Genomic DNA, 19,726 nt, shown 5'->3' with positions numbered 1-19,726 from the left:
AAACTGGAAATCCATATGCAACAAAATGAAACTGAATCCCTTTCTCTCGCCATACACAAAAGTTAACTCAAAATGAATCAAAAAGCTTGATATCAAATCAGAGACTCTGTGCCTGATAGAAGAAAAGGTTGGCTCCGATATACATATTGTGGGGTCGGGCTCCAAATTCCTCAATAGGACACCCATAGCACAAGAGTTAATAACTAGAATCAACAAATGGGACTTACTCAAACTAAAAAGTTTTTTCTCAGCAAAAGAAATAATAAGAGAGGTAAATAGGGAGCCTACATCCTGGGAACAAATCTTTCCTCCTCACACTTCAGATAGAGCCCTAATATCCAGAGTATACAAAGAACTCAAAAAATTAAACAATAATAAAACAAATAACCCAATCAACAAATGGGCCAAGGACCTGAACAGACATTTCTCAGAGGAGGACATACAATCAATCAACAAGTACATGAAAAAATGCTCACCATCTCTAGCAGTCAGAGAAATGCAAATCAAAACCACCCTAAGATACCATCTCACTCCAGTAAGATTGGCAGCCATTATGAAGTCAAACAACAACAAGTGCTGGCGAGGATGTGGGGAAAAGGGTACACTTGTACATTGCTGGTGGGACTGCAAATTGGTGCAGCCAATTTGGAAAGCAGTATGGAGATTTCTTGGAAAGCTGGGAATGGAACCACCATTTGACCCATCTATTCCCCTTCTGGGTCTATTCCCTAAAGACCTAAAAAGAGCACACTACAGGGACACTGCTATATCCATGTTCATAGCAGCACAATTCACAATAGCAAGACTGTGGAACCAACCTAGATGCCCTTCAATAGACGAATGGATAAAAAAAAAATGTGGCATTTATACATAATGGAGTATTACTCTGCATTAAAAAATGACAAAATCATAGAATTTGCAGGGAAATGGATGGCATTAGAGCAGATTATGCTAAGTGAAGCTAGCCAATCCCTAAAAAACAAATGCCAAATGTTTTCTTTGATATAAGGAGAGTAACTAAGAACAGAGTTGGGAGGAAGAGCATGAGAAGAAGATTAACATTAAACAGGGACGAGAGGTGGGAGGGAAAGGGAGAGAGAAGGGCAATTGCATGGAAATGGAAGGAGACCCTCATGGTTATACAAAATTACATACAAGAGGAATTGAGGGGAAAGGGGAAAAAAACAAGGGGGAGAAATGAATTACAGTAGAGAGGGTAGAGAGAGAAGATGGGAGGGGAGGGGAGGGGGGATAGTAGAAGATAGGAAGGACAGCAGAATACAACAGACACTAGTATAGCAATATGTAAAACAGTGAATGTGTAATGGATGTGATGCTTCAATCTGTATAAGGGGTAAAAATGGGAGTTCATAACCCACTTGAATCAAAGTGTGAAATATGATATGTCAAGAACTATGTAATGTTTTGAACAACTAACAATAAAAATTTTTAAAAAAAGGAAAATGAAAGAACTGTCTTCACTGAAGTGTTCAAAACTGTCAATGAGGCTAAATGGTCACTACCTGTGTCCAACTATCTCACTATTCATTTCTTCTAGGGTTATGGAGGGAGGGAGAAGGGAGGAAAAGAGAGAGGGAGAGGGAGGCCTGGGGGTTGTTAACCCCTTCCTCTTTTTGTTGCTCATGAAGCTGTCAGCTGGAGTGGTCTAAAACCAAAGCTGGTAGAGATAGCTTTCAGCTTTTCTTCTTACCAGTTTAAGCAGCTGGGACTTACTCTAATTAGGACTTAGTGACTCTTAAGGGTGGTATAATCTCTGGAGTGATTATATCAACACACCTCTAGATGCCAATCTCTGCTTGGAATCTGGATGTCATCAGCTTCCCAAGAATTCTATTTATAGGGCAGGGGAGCCAACCCACTTCTAGGCACACTCACTCTGCTGCCCACAAATATGCCTTTACTAGGTTTAGCATCTGAGTGTATTCACACCCACCTGTTCAATTTCCCAGTCCCCTTTAGCTGGTCATGTGAATGTCCAGACTCAAAAGGAACGCAAATAGCACTCTTTTCCATATTTCTTACTTGAATTCCCTGGGTATAATCTTTTCTGAGCCTGTTTCAATCACTTTCTGCTAGGTACACCCTAGACCACCCAGTAGATGCTCGCCAAGACAGTATGGCAGTATTTGTTACAATCTCCCATGCTCCGGTAGCAGAAGGTGCAGCATGAACTCTTCAAAATGGCTCTAGTCTCAGCTCTCTGCTTTCCACTTACAAAATAGATCATTTTTAAATGCCATTTTGCTGTGTAGTCTCTGGACCAGCTAAGTTCAGACTGTTTTTCTGATCTAGGAATTTTTTCCCTTGACAAATTGGTCCATTGTGTTTCTGTTTGTATTTTCCCTCCCTTCCATGGTGAACTAGGTACACTGCAACTTCTACAAAGAGCTTGAATCCAATGATTTTTTTTTTCCTTATTCTTTCTTCAATGCACTCAAAATTATGAGTCTTTATGAGACTCTGACTGTACAAACACTGAATTTCAGTGAATTCCCCCTTTTCACCTACCTTGCTGAGAGATGCAGTACTCCTGCTGCTTGTATCCAAGCCAAGGAGCAATTGGAAATTCAGCTATCCTCTGTCATCTTGAGATCTCTTCAGATGTTAACATATATGTTATTAATTAATAGAAAATTACACAGTCACAAACTTTTAAAATTGGAGTGATAGTAATCTCCCTATTTATTAAAAAGATGAGAAAACTGATATCAGAGATGTTGGCAACTTGTCAAGAGTTTCTGAAATTCAATTCCTCTTTTTCAGGTCAATAAATTAGACTAGATTTCTTCTCCACTCTTGTCTCATGAGATGAACTATTATACAATACATAATAGCATCAGTATTTTGCTTGGTTCTGTCATGTAAAATATGGCTTGTTATGATTTTTGTGAATTTTTTCTAATTAAAATAATTGTTGATCGCAACTGGTCAGAAAATAATATAAAATCTTTATTGGGTATTTAAAATAAATCAAGGTTCTCTTTTTTAATGTGAGGGTAATTCATAGTAAATTAAAGAGGTATTTAAGAATGTTTTTTAAGAAATAACATTTTTAGATAGGCAATTGCGAGGAAGAAAAACATCATACAAGCCAAACCCAGATGGTTGATCCATAAGCTCCAAGGTGAGAGATTGAGGCCCTGAATTATCAAGAATTCTTCGCCAGTACATCTGAAATTCAACACAAATAAAGTTACAATTCCATTCCTAGTATCTGTCAAATTTTACTCATTATATTTACTGTTTCTTTTTCCAAGAAGCCTACAGTTAACCAGGCGTTATCCCTTCATATCTAATAATTAACAATCATTAAATGGTTACAATTTTTCGAGATACCATGCCAAGCAATTTGCATCTAAACACTCAGTTAAACCCTAAAAAAAAATCTAAAGGTGTATTGATATTACACATATTTTAAAGAGGAAAATTAGGATTAAAAACCTAAACCAAATTTGCAGTCATACTATGAACCAAGTTTCTAGCCTCCAAAGATGAACTAATTTCCAAATTTGTAATGCTGCTCTCTTCAAAGGAAATATTGTTCAGATAATTTTTCACATACTCCTGGTAGGGAACCCTCAGCTTTAATTGATGACACCTGTGGCCCTTGCTAAGATGATCAAAGATCCTCATATTTCTTCTCACAAGACAGCCATTCAAAGAACACAGGCTAAGAATTATAAAACTAGGATCAGAGAGGAGCAAAGGCTTGCAGCCAGAGTTATAATCTGGAGGCTTTTGCACCAAGACTGTGATGAGCATCACAGATACTGAGCTACAGAAAGATACCCTCAGGGCCAGGAATCAGAGTAGGATCTTAAGTAGCAGCTGGAGCAGAGCAGGATGCAATGTCTTGCTACAGGTTACAAAAGCAGCTGAAGCAGAGCAGGATGAAGTGTTCTTGCCACAGCTTAGAAAAACAGCTGTTACAAAAAAGAAAAAAAACCCTGGTGCAGCCACAATTATTGCCTGCTGCCACTCTTGTGCATCTCTTCAAATTTAGAAGTTTCAAAAGCATCCATGGCCTCTCTTTGCTGAAGAGAAGCTTCCTCCTTCCCCTTATGAGGATGAGCCTTATGTAATTGTGAAGCCCATGGTGGCTCCTTATGTGGTCCTTCTTCTCCCATACACTTCATCCTGACCAGCAATGTGCCAATGACTTTGTGTTACAAAAATGTCACACCCAGATCAAACCAGGATTAAGGGGGAAAGAAAGAAAATTTTCACAGAATTTTTCCTATTAGTAATTAATAATAAAAATTTGTTATTTCTAAGAATCATTTTAATACTATTTGGAAAATCTATGAGTTTAACACACTGGCATTCTCTTTTCTCTTGTTAATTCAAAACCTCAACTAAAATACCAATGTTTCAAAAGCTCAAAACAGATAATTCTCTGCATTAAATACAATTTTGACTGCAGTCAAATACATGCACAGCATGTTCCCATGCATTACCAGTGCACCATGGCTTACTTTCAGAGTGAGAAAACATGGATTCAGAAACTCTTGTTGACCCTGGAAGGACTCAACTTTTTTCTAAGCCCAGGAGACTTTCAATATCACACCGCAGTAGAAAGTAAGCAAATCCTTTAGGACACTGAACACAAACTTACATCAAAAAGCTGGGACGGCAGTTGCTCATTGTTGTATTGGGTCCTGAACAGAAATTTTGTTCCAAAAATTCATTATGCTGCAAAGCCTGTAATACAAGGGGGAACAGGACAAGGTAAACACTTTCAAATTTCAAAGGCTGAGGTAGGAGAATTGCAAGTTCAAGGTCAGCCTGGGCAACTCAACTTAGCCAGATCCTGTGTCAAGATAAAAGAAAAAGGGCTGGAGATATACCAAAGTGTAGGAGCACATGCTGAGCATGCACAAGTGCCTGGGTTCACTCCCTAATACCACAAAAGAGAAAAACAAAAGTGCCAAAGAAGTATCTCAGTTACATCCTCCAGATTAATCCTGAAAAGGCCTAGTGTTGTGATGTTTTAAATTGGCCAAGAGGAAAGACTTCTGGTTGTTATTGCCCCATATTTACTTTCTTCTTTCCCAATATTTTAACCCCACAAACAATGTATTCCAAATAATGCATTGGTGCTTAATGAATATTGTTGATTTATGGTAATGATCTTTTCTTGTTTGTTTCAATCAAAACCAGTTATAAGTCTGGTAGTTAAAAATTTGGTTGTACTGTGTTAAGACACAGCTTTCTTTGGAGCCAATTAACTTACCAAAGCCAATATGGCTATGAGTACTTCATGGTCTTTGTTTCTCTTCTAATTTGCCTTTTGGAATAAGCTGTTTTCCAGTCTCCCACCTTTCTTTTATTCTGAAAATATTTTTCACCTTTCATCTCCCTCAAACAATGAGGTGACTGAGAAAAACCTCAGATGAATCCCTGACCTTGTGGTCACCAAGGCTAACAGGAAATACTCATGCATTGTTCCTGAAAGACAGTTCCTGGATAGAAGACAGTCACAGTTCATGGATTGGAAATGAGAGGGTCAGGCTTGATTTTGTTTGTTCCCAGGTTAGGAACCCAGTCACAATGGCAGATGAAGACAACTTACCATATAGCCATAATGAGGAATACTGACGTATTGAAGCCAGGAGAGCTGAGGTGCCATGGTTTCAAAATTCAATGACATACCCAAGAAAACCTATGAAAAGAAAAACCAAGTATCAGAACTGGTTCAGTGTTTTCATGAGGAACCCTGGGCAAGGCCCTCTACAAGAACTCCACAACCTTCTAAAAACATCTCTGCTAAGATCTACACTTTCTTGAAATTCTTTCCATTTACCCTAAACAATAATCTTTGTTCTTTGCATGTCTATACCTCTGCATAAATGAGGCAGTTTATGACATTAAAGGAAGGATAATACATGTATAAACTATATTACATGTTTCAATTATTTTGAAGATTTGGGGAAATAAGCCTATAATCTATATAATACGTTCCACTTATTTGGAGGATTCTTAATGATCAGCTTTCTTTGTAACTGCACACAATGGAAGATTAAGAAATACAGCTATCTCTTAGTATCTGAGGAATTTTTTTCCAGGACACACCTATCTCACCCACAGTTACCAAAACTTGCAGACGCTTAAGTCCCTTATTTTAAAAATGGCATAGTTTTACATGTAACCTATGCACATTCTTTATGCTGTAAATATATACATCCTGCATATTTTAAATCATTTCCATGTCTTATGTAAATACCTAACACAATGTAAATGCTATGTGGTTTAAACATTATGGCTTAGATGAGAAAAGAATAACTGTACATATTCAGTCCAGACACAATTTTTGTTTTGTATAGTTCTGTGGTAGGTTGAATCTTTGGATGATGAACCCATAGATATGAGGGCTGGCTACATTGAATATTGACATTGCATTACCACTATCTGTTCTCCTAATAAAGCTGACCATCTAGGAACATACCAGAGATCCTGAGCATCACATATCCCTCTCTACTTCCATATGATATGATTTGTTATTCACAAGGGTCTGTGCAGTATATCCATGACTTTTGGAGTAATTTGGGGTTCAGAATGCAGGCTTAAGGAAACCCAAAGCCTAAAATTGATAAAGAGGATAATGTAGTGGAGTACAGCAGAAAACCCAGTCAATACATTCATCTAAAGCTAACAGAAAGCAGTATGACAATGGAGGTGACAAGAGAGAATGCTCAAGATAAAAAAGAGACACCTCTGAGGAACACATAATACTTGACTCAACTGGTGCAAGGTGCCTTGGGATATGCAAAACAATGACGGGTACTGTGCTGTGCCTACACATTTATTCTTGAAGACTCCAATGTGCTTAGTATACAACAGCATCTCTAAATAAAATGTGGTTTTATGATCGGTTTCTAAACTGCCACATAGAAATATTTACAAGTTAATCAGTCAGAGCACCAAATGAAGCAAACAAAACATCTTAATTTATTGAAGAACACTTCATTTACTGAAGGATAATATAGGAAATATAAATAAGACAATACTTTCTCAGTGATATACATTGGTAGTTGCCAAATCTAGAAAGGAAAGAATTAAACTTTGGCAAGTGCTTTTACTAATTATGCATCACTGAAAGGCATCTTTTCCTACTGTAGCAGAAAGGACGTATTAATGGCTAGGCACTCCTGTTTAGTTCATGTCATAGTGGTAAGTAGTTCCATTCACCTGTTGATTCATCACTGTGAGTGCAAACTTTAGGGCCACGTAAGATTAGAACTTAACCATTAAGTAACCATTGAAAACAAAACAAGATCAGAAAAATATTGATATAAGAGATCATCAGGAAACCAGAAATAATTGACCTATAGATTTAAGTTCCTACTCTGGTATGTTGTCAAAAATAGATATTTCTAGTGTTTTTATGTGTGTGTGAGACAGAGAGATGGAAATATTCAATGCAATGAAACTGGGGGGAAACCCAAGCATAATATATAGGTTTGGACATTTTCCACTATTTTTAAAACTCAAGTTAGACTCCTCATGCTGCACACTCATGAAGCTTTGCTCTGATCTTGGAGAGTAGTGAGTCCAACCAAACCATCTGTGGTAAACAGCTAGCAAATCTCTAATACCAGCATCAAAGGCAGGCAGGTAACTTGTCTTTTTCATGAGGTAATGGGCCAATGATAGTTCCTCTGGATTATCAAGTTACAATTTATCAAGGTGAATGTGCATGAAGAAACAAGGTGAAAATTCTCTCTCAGAGAAGCATAGTTCCCACTCACCAGCATAAACACAAAATAGACGGTCACCAGAAGTGTTTGCCAAGATGCTGCATTCTCACGTGTTCCTATAGCCAGGATCATGGCAGTGGTGGAATAAGCCACCATCAAAGTGGTAATCGTTGTGATGAGGAAAGCTGTTATCCCCCGTTTCAGCCCTCAGAAAGAAAAGAAGGGGTCAGTGCAGCTGTCTAGGTCACCTTGTCTTTCAGACTGTTCAACATGCAAAGAACACTACAATTTTCCAATCAACTAATATCAGAATGAAAAAAAGACAAACATGACCCAACTATCATGATTCACCACTTCATTTTTTTTCCTCATTGTAACTGCACAAAGTTATCACAGTTCTTTTGTACATTTACTGATGAAGGACCTTTCCATGTAACACCTACTCTCCTTTACATGTAATTATGAACAGTATCAGAGGTGGATACTGAGGTGGAGAGACACAGGCAACACAAATGGCTAAAATTCTACATTCTAAGGAGACTCAAGAGCATATTCATGTACCCAGACATCTCCACACTGTTCACTGTTTGCTGCAACTGCATTAGTGAAGAAACTGGGGTTGGGATTCCACAAGTGGATTGAGTATCTTGGGAAATGGAGAGAGATTTTCTCCATTAGGGAAGACTTCCCTAGACAAACGATCACATGGCTCTGTGATAGAGAATGGGTTAGGTTAAGCAACTACTTTACAAATGATAATAAAGCTAATGTTCTGGGTCATATAGTGTGAAGATTTTAAAACAGCTTTAAGAATACCAAACAGGAGTCTGGGGGTTTAGTTATCATGACAAATTCTTTAGGATGCGATTTTTATTTGTAATATGGAAGATTTATGCTCTATCAATGGTTCTTACTCTCATGTGTTGTCAAAAATAGATATTTCTGTTGTGTTTATGTGTGTATGTGTGTGTGTGTGTGTGTGTGTGTGTGTGTGTGTGTGTGAGAGAGAGAGAGAGAGAGAGAGAGAGAGAGAGAGAGATATGAAAATATTCATGCAATGAAACTGGAAGGAAACCTGAGCATAATGCACAAACATCTGTCTATATCTACAAACAAGTATTTTTATTAAATTAACCTTCTTTAAAAGTCACTATCTTTCTTTCACCATAGAAGGAGACAGGGAGAGAATGTATGTGTGTGTTGATTATTTATCCCTCTCAACATATCTCTATAGATTCTAGAGATATTACCTACCTATCTATATTTTATCTCCATATAGAGATATATGTAGAGATACAGAGAAGAAATGTAGATAAATAGGCAATAAATATTCCAGTTCCTTTAGCACAATCTCAAAGACTTTTATAAATTCCCTTCATATTTGTATATGACACCCAGCATTTCTCAATAAAATGTAGTTTTAATAAGAGTTTGTTGGACTGCTTACAGGGGGCATATACCTGAAAACAGGCTACTTAAGAGAACAAGGAAGCAGGCTCACAAGTTCAAGGCTAGCCTGGAAATTTACCAAGATTAAAATGTCTCATATTAAAGTAAAACTAAAATGGAATGGTCCAGCACTTGCCTACTAAGCTTATACCTTAGGTTCAATCCTCAGTTCACCCCTCAAAAGTTTGTTTAGAAAAAGTCTGAACAAGGCCCACATTTAGCAGCTTTATTAGAGAGGATACAATGCTTCAATAGCTTTTGGCTGGGTATGCAGTTTGGAGAACCATGAACATGCTTACAAAGAGAAATTAGAAATTAGCATCAGCTCATATCTAAGACTGAAGACACATCTTTGTCTTATTACTTACCTAATATCCAGTATAGTATACCAGTAAATATAAAACTTGGAAAAAACCTCCTGAATAGGAACTCAAATAACAGTTTTCCAAGGAAGTAAGATGACACTCTGTAGTATCCACTGATGTACTCAAGTCTACAGAACAAAAACACACACCACACATCCCAGATTAGTCCAAGAAGGCACAGCCCAAATGAGATGCTGTTGTGCAGACTCCTGCTGCCACCAGGTCTGACACTGCAGCTGCCCACAGGCTCCAGGCTGATCCCTGGTTAATGCCTTTCTCCACCTCAGGTGCAGCCTCCCTGGGGCATCAGCCCCTCAAGGCTCTTGCTGGGACCCTCTCATGACAGCACCCCTCCAGCTGCTGCCTACTCTAGTGCACATCACCCCTCCAGGGAAACAGTCTGCATCTCCTCACTCTCCTCTGAGACCCTGCTTGTCCTCTAAGGCTGTCTGAATAGCAGAACTCCAGGGCTCAATCTCAGTGGCAGCACAGGTTTTTCTTCTCCCCAATTCTGAATGTGAAGAATGTGACCCTGATATTTTCCTAAGCTTTAATGTAAGTGCACAACCCTAAAATCCTTTTACTTCTGCTACTTTCATGTTACAAAAGAAAAAAACTCTTCTTCCTTCAATGATCACATCTCAAATGTGCCACCCCGTCAGCTACCAAATCCTCATCTTTCTTCTTCCTGAAATATCCTGTATTTCCAAACTCTTCCACCAGTGTCTTCATTCCTTCCCTCGGATGATTCCTGCCCTTGGCATGTAAGTATGGGAAAATCTCTTCCATCTTTGAAAACAGAAGAGACAAAACCAGCCAGCTCTTTACTGGAAGGCTGCCCTCTGGCCACTTCTACTCCTTTATCCACCAAGGACAACACTGCCTTAAACTCTTTGTCACTTTTACTTCCCACCTCTGATTTGCATTAAATCTCTACCAAGCTTCTTAAACTTTTCCCACAGGTGCCATCATGACCCTGTTACTTGCTAAAAACGAAAAGGTAATTTCAGCCCCTTTATTGCTTATTTTCCCTGTAACCCTGGAATTCACTGACCACATCTAATACTGAACTCTGTTTTCCCTCAGTAGCAGGCCCCACTTCCTCTTGATTTTCCAGTCCATCACTGAGTGCCTCTTCTCCGTTAATGTTAGCAATCCCTATGCAGACTTCAAAAGCTCATGTTGCACTTTACATGTCTGTACAATTTGCATTTGTCAGTTAAACGAACTAAGAAATAAAACTATGATAGCAGAAGCAAATGTGACTCCATTTTGTTTTATGACTTCATCCTGCAAAACAACCCTACCAAGTAGAAGGGTCATGACTGGGGCAAGATGTCCTTTTCCTTTTGCTATAGAAACCTTTAAGAATGCAGAACTACCTAATGGGGCTCTGTTTCTGTAACTAGGGTAACAGGGCTCTGTTTCTGTAACTGGGGTGACTGGGATAACTGTGATTGGTTAGGCTTCCCGCCGCTTGACTGCAGTCTCCCATTTCTGTAACCTGGCTTGCTTGCACTGGCTGGACCTCTAACATCCCTTTTGTGTTTTTCAGGCTTATAAGGAGCACCCTTGAAATTGTTTGGGGCTGATCAGGGGAACAGCTTTATGATCTGGTCAACTGCCATCGGTGTACTACAATAAAGGCTTGATTCGATTATACATGAGTGGTCTGGAAGTCAGTTTAAGAAACCCCGGGATGAAGCTTTAACTATAACAAAACAATATTCCCAGATTATATTCTCGGCTCAATTGTGAATGTTATCAGTTTGACCAGAGGGTCTGATGCTACTTCCCAGAGTGGAAACCTACTCACTTAAAAAGATTCCTCTCCATCAGGAAGATCTCCCTGGCTGAGACACTCGTGACACATTGGAAGACAGTTAGCACATACAGCGACCAGGCTCTGCAGAAGAGGAACAAAAGCCCTACTGTTAATTCAATACAATTAGGGAAGTTTTTACCCCCAGAACTTTTATATCTGTAATGATACAACATTAAATAGACTTTTAAAAAAATACAGGTTAAAACAGGTACATGTGACTCCATGGGGTCTCTCCCCACTTCTATCTCCATAGTGGTGCCTCCATAGTTTTTGAGATATGTGACATTTTGCTGAGCACTTAGGTTCAGACACAGCTATTAAAAAGTCTCATCAAGAAATGAGATTTTTAAGGGCATTTCCCTAGGTAACAATCACTGCACTGACCTAAGTACTATCCATGTAACAGGAAATCTCAAATCCTACATACCTATCCTACAATCCTATATCATCCTTAAAGAAAAAGGAGGGCACTAAAGCCATTTCTATACCCTTAATCTCTTTTTGTTCCAAAAACCAAGTTAGAACAATGAGAACCGCCCTAGCCAAAAAAATTATATATATATATGAATGTATTCTTGAGGTGCCCCGGCTCTGTCTCACCTATGCTGGGAATTAGGGCAAGTTAACGTGTTAATGTTACCTGTTAATGTTACCTGTTGAAAGTTTCTTTCTTACTCTTGTTTCTGGACAGTTATTCCTTGGGATGCTGGTCTTGCAAGTGATAGATGGTAGATAGACATGGGTGGTGGGCATAAGCAGCTAAGAGGTTAATTCCTATGTTGAACCTAAGTGCTAACATTTCACATGTTTTCTTTAAGAAAAAATTTACCCAAGGCCAGCCAGAGTTATTACCATGGCTAAGGGATGGGTATGCAAAGACTCTTCTGTAGATAAGAGACACACAGGGGCTGTGATTGTGGCTCAGCGGTAGAGCGCTTGCCTAGCACAGGCGGGACGCGGGTTTGATCCTCATCACCACATAAAAATAAAGGAATTGTGTTGTGTCCATCTACACTTAAAAAAAAATATATATATATATATATATATATATATATATATATATATATATATATATATATATATAAAAGAAAAGAGACACACACAAATTATCCTGATCCAGGTCTGGTTGGGTGGAAATGATACCTTTACACCTTTACACAGACCAGAGATTCCAAGATTCCAAGTTATAGAAAAGCAGAATGATTAAGACAAGATTCCACCAACCAAAAATTCTGTAAAACAAGTTCCAATTAAAACCTGTCAGCCAGGCCAGTATGACAGAGTTGTACTTCTGTTGTTAGCATATCATTATAATATCATTGTGATTATAGCTTCCCCTTCCCTCAGGTTTCACTTAAATGCCCATAGATAAAAGCATACCCTGTAGAGGTTTAGAAATCTAATGTAGTTTGTAAATCACAGCTGAGGAGTGATACGTGGGTGGGACTTTTTTAACAACTTTCCCACTCTCCCCTTAAAAATTGAGCTCAGTAAATAAAGCAATAAGATCAAGTGGTCAAGAAAACTCATCATCTTTGAGAAAACTTATCATGTTACTTGGGGGTGCTTTCTTAGTAAAATACGTTAAACTTTTACTATGTTTTGTATCTTGCTTAAAATCTTCTCTGGTGAGAACACAGGAGCTGAGTACACAAGACATCCCCAAGTAACAATATTAACACAAGGAGAAAAGTAAGTTAATGCTGGTACTGTCATTGCTTCTATAACCTCACCTATCCAACTTGCCTCCCTGCAGTAACTGTTGCAGACCAGAGCACAGGGGGGAGTGAGGTGCTCATCAGGCAGCCACCACTGAACAGTGTGGAGACAAATAAGAGGCATTACTTTCTGGTGAAGTCCCAGCAGCACTGAGTGCAGCAGAGGTACACCAGCCCATTGCAACTGGACCTCCCCCACAAGTATTTCTGAAGAAACTGTATAACTTCTGTCACATCTGTGGGTATCTTCCCTGCTCTCTAAACATTCTATCCCTCTTCCCTAGCACAGCTGGGCAGAAATGAGCACAATTCTCAAGTCAAACTAATCAAAACATATCAAGGATACTGGCCCACAAACAAAAGAAAGAACAGGCTAACTGGACTACATCAAAATTAAAACCATTTATGCATCAAAGTCACTATCAATGGAGTGAAAAGGGAGCCTACAGAATGGAAGAAAATATTTTCAAATTATGTATCTGATAAAGGATTCATAATACAGGAATATAAAAAACTACAACACAACTATAGCAACAATAAATTTCCCAAATAATCCAATTTGAAAATTAGCAAAGAAATCAAATAAATATTTCTCCAAAGATCCAGGGGACATCTATTTTTTTTAAAGAAAGAAAAAAATAAATAACATATTCTGGTGGGGAGGTGGAGAAATTGGAACTCTTATGTGCTGCAGGTAAAAATGTAAAATGGTGCAGCTGCAGTGGAAGACAGCATAGCAATTCCTGAAAAAATTAAAATTATCATTTGATCCAACAAGGCTAGGTGCCTACATCACAGTGCTAAATCAGGAATTCAGACAAATATTTGTACACCCATAACAGCATTATTAACAACCCAAAGGTGGAAACAACCCACATTCTCAGAAACAGAGGAATAATAAAAAAAAAGGTAGTATATATTCAATGGACTATTATTCAGTCTTAAAATGGAAAAAAAGATTCCAACATGTGTTATAACTTAAATGATTATTAAGGACATAATGCTAAAGAAAATAAGGTATCAAAGGACTAATACTGTATCAGTCCATGTATATGAGGATCCTAGAGTGGCCAGATTCAGAGACAGAATTATAAGGTGGTGGTCAGGGGTTGGGATTTATGGATATGGAGGGTTATTCTTTAATAGGTATGAAGATTCCATTTGAGAAGATGAAAAAAATGTTCTTGAGCTGGATGGTGGTTATAGCTGCACAATGTGAATGCAACTAATACCACTGAACTATACACTTAAAAATGGATAAAAGGTCAACATTTATGTTGTATATTACTTGCCATTACATACATATTTTGAAAAAAAGGAAATTAACTCTTCCACTCAGTTTGCAATGTGCTCATTCCACCCCCAATAAAACAATGACATTTATCCCATTCTTAGTATAAATTCAAATTCATAATGGCTCTTTATAATCTTGAACAATGTAACAGTATTTAAACTTACTTACTTATTCTGGATTGCAGTACAATCATTTTTTAGTTCAAGGAAAGTGATACCTATGAACAGTCCCAGCATAAATATGATGAATATCTTTTCCAAAAGAAAAATGAAAATAGAGTTGTAATTACAGGTAAAAAATTTTTCCACATCATTTATTTGTCTATTTGTTTTGGTACCAGGGATTGAACTCAGAGGCACTCAACCACTGAGCCACACTCCAGCCTATTTTGTATTTTATTTAGAGACAGGATCTCACTGGATTGCTTAGAGCCCCACTGTTGCTGAGGCTGGCTTTGAACTCATGATTCTCCTGCCTCAGCCTCCAGAGCTGCTGGGATTATAGGCTTGTGCTACTATACCCGGCTTTCCACATCATTTATTATGATTCAATAAATGGCTACATAATCAGAACCCTCTCTGAAGATAAACACTTTATATGACTTGGTCAAACCTTGGGAGAAGATAAAATTATGTGTGTTTATTAGACTACTTTCCAAACCAAATTAAAAACGTTTGGGGAACTGACAGGAAAATAGAGCAGACTACTGGACAGGCGGAAATCCCTCCAGTGTTCACCAGGAATGGCCAGTCCAAGCCCCAGCTCTAGTACTGGACATGCAAATGCTACACAGTATGGCAGACTGGTGCAGAAAATCACTTGGGGAACAAACTAACATCCAAGTGGGTAAGAGTTCAGTCTTAAATGGAACTCAACTTTTGTGCCAGTGCACATGCGTAGATAGTTTCATCCTTCAAGAGGTTCAACTGAAAACAAGATGACTTTACACTCATTAAAAATAAATGAGGGCTGGGGATGTAGCTCAGTTGGTAGGGTTCAATCCCTAGCACCACAAAAATAAATAAATAAATAAATTACATTTATATGAAATTTCAGGGCTAGCAGGAGAATGCTAGCCTAGCATGTGTGAGACACTGGGTTTAACCCCAGCACCACAAAATGAATAAACAACATTTTAAAAGCATACACACACAAATTTTGACAATGGTATTTTTCATGATAAAGACTAGTTGTAAGTTGGCTCCCACCTATTCAACCCCTGTCCTCCATGGGAAATTGTATTGTCATGGTCACCAAAGCACTCAGCCAGTTTTCCCTGGGGACACCCAAGTGCTTCATTACCATCTCCTCTGTCTGCTTCTCTTCAGCCTCAGCCAGTGAAGCTTACAGTCAACACATCCACCTGAGCTAACAGCTCCTCACCATCCTCACCTACTCAGTCTGTGCACAACTCCCAAGGTTACTGGGCCAGCACCACTTTTGTTTTAAGGATAAAAATTCTCTCAGGGATACTTCAATCAACAAAAGGTTAAGGGTCACATTATCATGTTTTATTTGAGGAATTCCACATCTAATGCTTCACAAGTTAAATATAAAAATATAGGAAATTGGAAGTCTAGAGACAACAAAATACCCTACCATATATCTTGAAAACTTCAAAGTTAAAAAAAAAGACTCAATATTACAATTGTATCCACACATGAAATGATTTGTGAAGAACATTTTAGGCAGGCAGCAAGCCAGAATAGAAAAACTAAATCATAACCTGAAAAAACCTGGTTTGTGATGACCACAGTTTGGAAATGTCACTATTTAAATGTTTTACTCGTAAGATCTCCTTCAATATAAGACAGAAATTTAGGGGAAAATTCATTCTGCTGACAGGTCTTCATTACCCTCAGAATACACTCACTTCACGTCAGTAGAAAGAGCTCCCAAAATATATGCTGATGGATTTGCCAATGTGCAGGACACACAGGTACACAGCAGTCTATACTTCACTCAGGATAACTTATATTCAGTCTTGCTATCCAGAGGTTCTGCATTCTTTGTTTCTTTTGCATCCACACCTGATATCTTATACTAACACATCACCTGTTCTTTATTTTCAGTTGGTTTTCTACCATACTGGCAAATCAGTGAATCCTATGATCATGTCATGGTTTTCAAAGTGTACCTGTGCTATTCTTTCTTACATGAAGAAAGAAAAAGCCTTAGGCAAAATGAAATTGCACAATGGAGCAAATGACTGAGCTTTGTGCATGTGGCCGTTAGTCTCAGTTTTGAACAGAAGGATTCGATAAAGAAATCGTCCCAATATTTTATTCTGCTTTTGTTCAAATGTGTTTAATGAGTATTTCTCAAGATATGTTCTGAGAGAAGTTTGTGCAATTACTAGCAAAATGAATCCACAGTCAAATGTTTAACATGCTCATAGAAAACAATGACTTTCTAAGAGATTAATGACAAGTCTTCCAAATTGGTTTGATCAGGAAATGTTTGACATTATAATTGAACAATAAATCTTATAAAGATCATCATTCTTTCCAATCTTCCAAATACAGCCTCTGGTTAGAGGTAAAGTATAAGTCATATATATACCTAGTTCAAACCAAAGTACAGCTATACATCAAGAGATACAAGATTTATCAGTAGGAAGTCATAAATATTTTAATAATTCTATGATCAAAACTCAGAGAAATAAAAATCATACAAGATTTCAAACCCTATGACAAGTAAACTATGGCCCAAGCCAAATGGGGCCCAATACCTATTTTTTTTTTAAAGTTGATGAGCTAAGAATGGTTTTTACGCCTTTTTTTTAGTAGTGGGAGGAGGAAAGGTAATATATCTTGCACTATGTAATTTATACGAAATTCAAACTTCATAGTCATGAACACAGTTTCTTGAGAACCCAGCCATGTTCATTTGCTTATGTATGAGCTACAGCCACTTTCATGTTAAAATTGGCAGGGCTGACCACATGAGACAGACCAGATGGGGCCAAAAAAGCCCAAACATTTACCATCTGGCTCTTTACTGAAAAGGGTTTGCCTACTCCTACACTAACATTTCAGTGTTCACAAACTTTAACACGAGTTGTTCTGCTAAACTCCAGGATCTTCAAGATTCTACCCTTCTTCTAGAGATGGCTACTTCTCTGAACATTGTGGGAATTCCTTTTGTGGGATTGAGTTTGCTGATAAGGCTGAACAGGTGACCTAGAGACTCTGGGCCTGGTGTTTGTGCCTTAATGAAGCCAAGATCCCAAATAGGCACAATCCTGGTGTATACCAAGTAGCCATGGTCTATTCATGCCCTGCCTATAACTCATACTTGGGTCCTGGATGAGACACAATGTCCTGCACATTGGCAACTCCATCATTTTTAGAGGCCGTACGAAAAACCTAACACAGAAAACACACTAAAGAATCAACTCCTTATATCACCCCACTGTTGAACAATGGGTGATCCAAGTTAATGGATCTAACTGACCTGGCATGATTCTAAAACATTCAAATCTATTCTCAGAGAATAAAATGTTACCTTTGATTAATAGCCACAAAAGTGGCCATGTTCTGACAGAATGATAAATGAAAAGTTCAAAAACATGTGGCACAACTGACAGCATGAACTGAAACAAGAACAGGTCTCAGATACACCTGAAAGGTGACAATACTGAAAGATGAAAACTGTGGTTCTTATGTTAAAACGTCAGTTCAGTAGAACCTACAACAGGCCATCTTTCAGTACTCAAACTCAATGACTGATAATAAAAAATAACAACCCCCAAGCAACTAGCTAAATTGATTTCCTTATAAATGATGGACTGATGAACTTTTTATTGTGACACAGGAGTTGGGAATAGCAAACAAGAAAAATAACCTTAAGGAGTAATAATCAACAATGACCAAAGGCCAATCAAAAGGAGAAAAGAACGTCATCATATCTTAGATAAGAGAGTTGATGTGACAGTGAATATCCTTGTTAAGTGTGGTTACTACCTGTGCTTAAACTGAAAACTTTTCAAGATGTTTAGTGCTTTCCAAACATTAGAATCTCTCAATGAGGAGGAAATTACAAGGAAAACAGTTAGCATAAGGCTCTTCCCTCAGAGAGTGAACAATCCAAGGTACTTGTAGATGTATTCAAAGCCACTAGCTCTCCCTCACCACCTAATTTCAAATGCAAACCAACGCTCTTTTCCCTATCTCTTGCCCTCTCTCTTCCCCTTCTCTATCCCTATTTTGCCTGAACTTGTTGCATAGTCCCTCCTGCAATCTAACATGCTGTGTGTTGTATTACTTTACTCATCATCACTCTGCCTTCATATGAAAATAAAATCCATGAGAGCAGAGGTTGTCATTTTAACTCACTTTGTCCACTACCATATTAGATTCCCCAAAATACAACTCAAGATCTTGCATTCAAGCTGTGGAATGAATCAATGAATGAAAGTAGATAGAGACTAGAAAACCCCAAAATGGATTCTGTTGCCTTTAGCTTCCATTTATTGAAAAAATAAATAAATTTCTTACTGAGATGTTCCCTTACAATTTGTCTGGTTCAAAATTCTGAGTTATGTATTCCAAGAAATCACTGAAAAAAAAAACCACCTTTCTAGATGTGAAAACTTAATTGTGTTTTATGGACTGCTTCTATATCCTAAATGGAGTAAGGATGACAAATAAATGGAAGGGTGGGTAGAAGATACACATTATCTTGAAGCAGACTATATCAGAACCAAATTGCATCCACATGAATATTTCACAGCAAACTTAAAAAAATCTCTAAGATTACCTCAACTCCCCAGGGCTTGAGACGACCCATCAAGTTTCTGAATGAACGCCAGAAAATCCATCTGAACTGATGGCAGAAGGTGGTGACATAGGTGGTCTCCTTGAAGGCCGGGCTCCTGCTATGCTGGCCACCTGAAAGTCTCTCTAATTCAGTTTCTGTTTCTCTATAGAAGGGGGATTTTCTATAAAACTGAGCTAATCCTTCGATCACTGGCAGTCTTCTTATTAATAGCTGTTCAGTCTCATTGGCTTTGGAATAAAAGCACACACAAAAAAGAGAAATATTATTAATAGGTGACAAACAAAGCCATTTTGCTGTGATCCTTTTCATGGATAATACCTAAATTTTAAAGCTAAGCATAGAAAAATCACTAGCATTGTCATGGCTCTATACATCAGAAAAACACATGGAATTAACATGACTTCTGCCTGGATCTTATGGCTAGAGCAAACTCACAGACCTTTTCCTAAGTATGTGGACCCTAATCCTTAAAATAGACTCCTTACCATACAGAATTATAAGTCTTAATTTTTAAAAAGTTGGTCCTTATTTTCTACTATGTGCAAAAGTATGAGTTTCAATTTCTTTTTCTAAAA

General features: G+C 38.0%; 1 protein-coding gene across 8 annotated transcripts in view; it reads right to left on the bottom strand.

The window, feature by feature from the left end:
- Positions 1-2,949: 2,949 nt before the first annotated feature.
- Positions 2,950-19,726, bottom strand: part of LOC101960141 (broad substrate specificity ATP-binding cassette transporter ABCG2-like) — a 53,976-nt gene continuing 37,199 nt past the window's right edge. For 7 of the 8 annotated variants that reach the window (XM_078021939.1, XM_078021941.1, XM_078021938.1 and 4 more), the window contains 8 exons: positions 19,131-19,378; positions 14,538-14,620; positions 11,349-11,438; positions 9,536-9,660; positions 7,770-7,924; positions 5,594-5,683; positions 4,637-4,722; positions 2,950-3,192 (listed from right to left, as the gene is read on the bottom strand). In XM_078021939.1, coding sequence (XP_077878065.1) covers positions 3,045-3,192; positions 4,637-4,722; positions 5,594-5,683; positions 7,770-7,924; positions 9,536-9,660; positions 11,349-11,438; positions 14,538-14,620; positions 19,131-19,378 — 1,025 coding nt within the window. In that variant the 3' untranslated portion in view covers positions 2,950-3,044. Of the gene's footprint in view, positions 3,193-4,636; positions 4,723-5,593; positions 5,684-6,466; positions 6,602-7,769; positions 7,925-9,535; positions 9,661-11,348; positions 11,439-14,537; positions 14,621-19,130; positions 19,379-19,726 lie in introns of those variants that run through there. The other variant, XR_013426083.1, reaches the window with a different exon arrangement.

The sequence above is a fragment of the Ictidomys tridecemlineatus genome, chromosome 9, assembly GCF_052094955.1.
Source record: "Ictidomys tridecemlineatus isolate mIctTri1 chromosome 9, mIctTri1.hap1, whole genome shotgun sequence".
Taxonomy (NCBI): Eukaryota; Metazoa; Chordata; class Mammalia; order Rodentia; family Sciuridae; genus Ictidomys; species Ictidomys tridecemlineatus.
The sequence above is the reverse complement of the archived record's forward strand: the minus strand, read 5'-3'. Positions and strand labels throughout refer to the sequence as shown.